Source organism: Oculina patagonica, chromosome 1, assembly GCF_052425735.1.
Source record: "Oculina patagonica isolate OP01 chromosome 1, crgOcupat, whole genome shotgun sequence".
In the NCBI taxonomy this organism is placed as follows: domain Eukaryota; kingdom Metazoa; phylum Cnidaria; class Anthozoa; order Scleractinia; family Oculinidae; genus Oculina; species Oculina patagonica.
Window position 1 is genome coordinate 12,309,605 of NC_135758.1, and position 6,563 is coordinate 12,316,167.

A 6,563-nucleotide genomic window follows, 5' to 3' on the forward strand; every position below is an offset into this window, starting at 1 on the left:
CCGTAACATGTTGCTTCTCCTGCTCTGTTAGCAATTTCCATGTTGATCGCAAGTGCTTTCTCGTGATATTCTTTAGCCCTGACATACTCACCGAGAGGTTGAAACACATTTCCCAAGTTCCCGTAACATGCTGCTTCTCCTGCTCTGTTAGCAATTTCAATGTTGATCGCAAGTGATTTCTCGAGATATTCTTTAGCCCTGACATAGTCACCGAGATATTGAAACACATTTCCCAGGTTCCCGTTGCAAGTTGCTTCTCCTGCTATGTTAGCAATTTCCATGTTGATTGCAAGTGCTTTCTCGTGATATTCTTTAGCCCTGACATTGTCACCGAGAGATTGAAACACATTTCCTAGGTTTCCGTAACATGCTGCTTCTCCTTCTCTGTCACCAATTTTCATTGTGATCACAAGTGCTTTCTTTTGATATTCTTTGGCCTTGTAATAGTCACCGAGAGATTTAAACACAGCTCCTAGGTTTCCGTAACATGTTGCTTCTTCCGCTCTATCACCGATTTCCATGTTGATCGCAAGTGCTTTCTCGAGATATTCTTTAGCCTTGTCATAGTCACCGAGATCTTGAAACACAGTTCCCAGGTTTCCATATGCGATCGCTTCTCCTTTTTTGCTTCCATTTCCTTTCATGAGAGTGACTGCTTTCTCATAAAGTTCTTTTGCCTCAACATACTTACTTTGACTCTGACATATCATTGCCAGGTGTATGCTAAGCCACCCTTCTTGGACTGTTTTACCGAACTGGCAGTGAATGACGAGAAGTTTCCTGGCATATGTTATCGCATTTGTGTAATCGTGGACACGACGGTACGCATCAAACATTGTCCTATAGATTCTGCCGTAAATTTGTTTGCCAAATTGCTGTTTTATATTCAGCCCTTTAGTATTTAGCAAAACCATGCTTTCCTTGCATAACTCGATGGCTTTTAGAGCACGACCGGTGTTTAGAAGGAAAGTGGCAACAACTAAGCCTATACCGATGGCTTCTATAATTTCCTCTATGTTGTACATGACGCCTTCTTCAATCTGTGTCAGTGTAAAAATAAACAGAGGAGTTGAGTGAATAGGGGTTCGCAAATCCGTCGAGGATGCGTGCTCAGTATTTTTTGGCCAAATCGACGCCACAATTTTCGCTCAAATTCGGGATCCACACTACTTGAAAACTTTCTGTTGTATAATTTCACTGCAGAGCACGGTAGAAAAAAAAAATCTAAAGGATAAGTTTTTGTACTGACTTTTCGTCGACCATAACACCAAGAAAACTCATCCCAGAGGTTTAAATAATACCGCAATACCACGATTCAAGATTGAAGTTTCCAAAATATCGCACGAAAAAATGTCCCCCTCTATAAAAAAGACATACAATGCAAGGCAGGTTTTACTCACCACGCCAACGTCAGTTGAAATAAATGACTGATAAAGACCAACACGTATTCCTCGGCTTGTGAATAGAGTAAGCTTTACTGTCAAGTCTATTTCATACTCCAAGCTTTGGAAATTGAAAATACAGATTTCCGTGAGACGTAAAGTCAGATGCTCCTTTGGGAAATTAGAAAATGAAATTTTCTCGTTAGATCTCATTTCAGATTTTCATTTTCCAAAATCTAAAATTCTAATAATCCTTTATTAACTTGCTTCACAATTTGGATTGATTGGGTCGAGACAATATCCCTTCCGGTTCTTTTACACAAAAGGCGTTTGTTAACGGTTTAGAGACTAGTCGGTGTCAAGTGTGTGAAGATATTCTGCAAAAGTTCAACAAGGCGCTTTCTTTTTTAAGGGGAAAATAAGCGTAAGATCATACTCGGGTTGAATATCGATATTAAAAGAAGCGAAACTGCAGCGAAATATTTGATATTTGACACGAGCAGTGAATATCATTTTTTACAAACCCGCGGCGTCATAAGCAAGGAAGAATTTCAGGCAGATTACTGTTTTCTTAAAGAGAAAAGAGAGGGGCAGAGAATGAATGAATGAATGAATCACGTTTATTTGAATACGGTAGTAACAATAAGGGAGTAGTCATTATTTATCGGGTGGAGCGGGGAGTTGGTGAATGGGAAGGGTGCTAAAAAAGTTTGATCGCCTGCTTGTGGGTGGCGGGGGGGGGGGGGGAAGGGAGAGGAAAAATTTTTTTGCATCACATAAGGAGGGTAAAAAAAGTTTTGGTTGACAACCACCTGATATCTATTTTTAGTAATGCAGAGAGAAACTTCTCTGTATATAAAACTCTGGCTAAGGTTTAAACACATTAACAAATGACAGGTCAAGTTGCTGCTTCATTCACTATACCACTGTATAGTGAAAGAAGGCTTCCTAATGAAAGATTATTATTATTGGCTTACTTAACAATGACCTATCAATGTTTTTCCAGTATATGTCAAGGTTTATCTTAATTATCAAATTGTCAAAAAGGCGAATAGGCACCTGCACGCCTTAACGCATTTTTAATAATTGTGGCGTTGGAACTGGCGATCTAGTTGTCATATTTTGCAACCTTGGCCAGTCTAACTTAGAGTTTGGCTGCCCTGTATGGGATTCTCTTCCAGCTTATCTAGATTGGATTATCTGTGAAATATCAGTTTCATCACGCTCACTCCTTATAAAGGGCCTGGAAACGGAATATTCGTTCAAGTGGTTAGAAAATTTTCGACGTTCCGTTCCGAAAGGAAGAAACGACTATCTCTGGAGGTAGTCCACACTTTCAGAACGGATTTTCAGGAAAATTATCTTTCATTTGACTTTAAACCGAAATTTCGGGAATTTTTTGGCTAAATGGTAAACTTCCCTGGTTTCTCTTGGGCCAAGTGAACTGTCCGTAAAAAAGAGGTGTCCGTATGATGGAGGTGTCCGTAAAGAGAGGTTCGACTGTATCTTATTATGCACTGGGTCAGATGGAGAGAAATAGACAGTGGCCTTATGTGGGTCATGTGGGTCCATATATACTGCTGTTTCGAGAAAGTGCACGCGACAAGACCGAAAGGTAGTATGGGTAGAAGAAGAGAACTTCTGCACGTGCTGAATACTAGCGAGATATAATCACATGACAAACGCGAGTTTGCAAGGTACTTTTAGCCACCCTGAATTTTAGAAGAATTTTCTAAAACTGAAAGGTATGCGACAGTTAAAGTTAGGCCCCGTCCACATTAATCCGACTAATCCGGATAAATTTGAAAACGGAGTTTTCGCCTCGAAATTCCGTCCATATTAATCCGGATAAATTTGAAAACGATAGGCTACATCGGAAGCAACGTTGCAACGCACGAGCAGAGCTATTGTAACGCTAATGAAACCTTTTGTTTTTGACAGAGATCACGTGACTATTTGACTTCAGCGTTTTAGAAAAGCTCCGTTTTCGCCGTCCACACTGACACCACCTAGCCGGCGTTTTCAAATTTCTCCACTTTGGAGACCGTTTTCGAGAAGCTCCGTTTTAGTGTGGACGATTGGCCTATCCAGAGAAAAAAAGATGCTTTTCAAATTTATCTGGATTAGTGTGCACGAGGCCTAAAGCTGCAGAAAAAGGCCTCTTAAGATGAAAAACAAATTCTTCACGTGCAAAAATACAAACTTTTCATTTCCTCTAGGCCAATATGCAAAATTCTAGTGAATTCCCAGATCACCTCTCGGTCACCTGCGCCAAGGACGGAAAACGCGGTCATACAGTCGAATCCGTAAGTCATATTTTGGCGGGGTGGGAACTTTTATATAACGAAACGCAAAGAATCATCAAGGATATTTATTTTATCATTTATAAAGGCTGTTTTCACATGACTGCAGCAATCACTAGAGCTTTAATTCTTCTATTGATATGCGCCAAAAATCTCTCTCATAGAGAAATTTCTCATCTAAAAAGTAGGTCAACTTTTCGAATTTTCTCAGCGATCACATTCTGTTTACTCCTGATGACTAATTAAGAAAAGTCGACGTAGAAACCAGTTTCATAAATTACTTGGCCCCACCTCCGTCTCGTTAATTCAATGGGGAGCTCTGCTCATTAAACCTTTTGTTTGGAGACGTTCCCGGCCCTATCCCTCACCCGGGAGCAAGGAACCAAGCTTGGTGACGTTCTCGTTCACGTTGCCGTCGTAGTTTGCTTAAGCTCTCTATTAATATTTAAAACTGGGGATGAGCAAAGCGCAAAATAAAACAGAAAGGACCAAATATAGGCAAGAACGTTTTGTTTAGGACTAGTTAACTTTTCATAAAACGCTTCAACTTTTTTCCAGCTGATGTTTTTTTTTTCAGACATGTTCCTCTTCTCTCTTTATGGAAATCTCTCTGTCTGTAGACTGTTTTTGTCCATCACTACGTCGGCTGTTTAGCACACTGCTAGGTGAATATTTCGCTCCTCTGATGACGAGCCAAATCTTTTCTCTGAGATCTCTACATCGCCAACAATAGAGAAACGGGTTTAGTGAAGAATTAAAAAATGTTATGGTCTCTGCCAAAGGGTACAAAAGATGATCAAATAACGCATCGTCCTCGATCAGCATATCTGCGAAGGAGGTGACCATGAGTAGCAGATAACAAAGCACAAGTACCCCTGTGATATAAGCCACAGTCCGGGCCATATGTGTCTCTCTTAAGCTCAACGTTGATTCCTGCGCGGAAATGTTGTTGTCATCTTTACGTGTGTCGCGCGCGCGAATCTCAATATTGACTTTATTTTGTGCGTGAATTTGACGTTCGTGTCGCCTTATTATCTTAAATATCTTAAAGTACAAAGCGATATTTAATATCAGACTAAACCCAATAACACCCGAAGCAATGGGCGAGAAAAACTCGTCATTTTTCACTCTCAAAGCCCTGCAAATAACATTAAATAAGAACCAGACTGCCCATACTACAGACACGATGGTTACCAATCGAGTTTTTGTCATGTAGTTAATGTACTTGAATGGATAAACTATAGCAAAGAACCTCTCGCAGGCTATCAGACTCAGTGTTATCAAAGACAGCCCCACACAAAATATTTCAGTGTTTAAGTACGCGAGGAGCGCTCCGCAGTAAAACACAAGATTGATTTTTCCAGCGATGTACACAACGAGGTGGTTTTTTTTTATTAAATTACCGGTAGTTTCCATAAAAGCAGTGTAAATAATAGCTGTGTTTTGTTCTCGAGTGTATACCGTGAAATATCCTACACAAACAAAAAGGCGGGTAGAATTTTCAATGTCATAGGCCCCTGTCGGGGTATAACATTCTCTGGTTTTCCCGTCTTCTCAAAGGCGTACATAAAAATTCAAAAATTAAAGCTAATTACTTACTCGTTCAATAGAAATTATCTCACTTCGTTTCTTTTTCTGCTTCTGAACGTAACATGTTAATAATTTTGATAATAAACAAGCAAATTAACTTGTCTTGTTTGGATTTCCCCCGACCGAGCCACAAAAATCAGATATCACGATCGATATTACTTGACCGTTATTAAAATAAAACGTTTTAGGTGCATTTAACGCATCGATCAACGTTTCAGTCGTTATGATAGCCAAGATACTTTCAGAGAAGAAAATGGCCGAGCGAGGCACATTATTAGTGTTGGATTGGTTATAATTCTCTTTTACAACAACCGCCGACCGGTTAGCTCAGTTGGTAGAGCACCGGACTGCCGTGCGGGAGGTCTCGGGTTCGACTTCCAGACCGGACCAACACTCAGGGTCTTAAAATAATTGAGGAGAACGTGCTGCCTTTGTAATTACATCTGCAAATGGTTAGACATTCTAGTCTTCTCGGATAAGGACGATAAACAGTAGGCCCCGTCCCCTGCATCTTCAGTGTTATAATCAGCAGGAGACGTTAAAGAACCCACACACTCATCGTAAAGAGTAGGGCATGAAGTTCCCGGTGTTGTGGTCTGTTTCTATTCTATGGGTTGGGTGGTGGGGTGAGATCATATACGTGGACGGATAGCGGCTGCCAAAGGCGCCTGATATGCTGATGTCCGGTTTTATCCAATTAAATTCAAATTGTGAAGCGCATTGAGCTTTGTAAATGCGCTATATAAGCACCAATATCATCATTATCAACCAGAGCGGATGATTGTTTTAGTTAATTCTTAACGAAATTTTATGGAATAGTTTGAGAATTATTATCATGATCTGGTTGTATCAGAAACAAAAAATTTAAGAGTAATGTCGGTAAAAAGCGAAGAAAATCTGAAAATGTCACCATATGGTCCAAAAATGTGATATTTTCACAAAAGAGACTTCATACGCTCCAGAGTTTCAATTTTTTTTGTGAATCTTGTGAATCTACTGCACGAAAGACGAAAACATTTGCACAATATACCGATTTCTGCACCTTTGAAATGAACATCATGAGAGCGAGTGTTATGACGTGTAATACTCGGGCTACGTCCACACTAAGTAAGCGGGATAAATTTGAAAACGCAACTTTTTTTCTCCTGATTGTTTAATTGGTTTTCCGTCCACACTAAAACGGAGTTTTCGGTAGCCGAAAACGGAACATTTTGAAAATAACGCTTTCCAGAATGGATAAATTTGAAAACGCCTGCTAGGTGCATTAGTGTGGACGGCGAAAACGGAA

The 6,563-nt window shown here is 40.1% G+C and overlaps 2 protein-coding genes across 2 annotated transcripts in view; both read right to left on the reverse strand.

The window, feature by feature from the left end:
- Nucleotides 1-1,433, reverse strand: part of LOC144645130 (uncharacterized) — a 2,019-nt gene extending 586 nt beyond the window's left edge. The window contains exons 1-2 of the mRNA XM_078504614.1: nt 1,401-1,433; nt 392-1,040 (exon numbers count right to left, since the gene is read on the reverse strand). Coding sequence (XP_078360740.1) covers nt 392-1,025 — 634 coding nt within the window. The 5' untranslated portion in view covers nt 1,026-1,040; nt 1,401-1,433. The remainder of the gene's footprint in view (nt 1-391; nt 1,041-1,400) is intronic.
- Nucleotides 1,434-4,230: 2,797 nt separating this feature from the next.
- Nucleotides 4,231-5,101, reverse strand: LOC144645141 (beta-2 adrenergic receptor-like). Its single transcript, XM_078504624.1, has one exon. The coding sequence runs from the start codon at nt 5,099-5,101 to the stop codon at nt 4,259-4,261; it is 843 nt and encodes a 280-aa protein (XP_078360750.1). The 3' UTR covers nt 4,231-4,258.
- Nucleotides 5,102-6,563: the final 1,462 nt, after the last annotated feature.

Bases quoted from the DNA above. Each gene is read 5' to 3' on its own strand.
- LOC144645141 (XM_078504624.1), bottom strand. From the start codon at position 5,101: ATGGAAACTACCGGTAATTTAATAAAAAAAAACCACCTCGTTGTGTAC.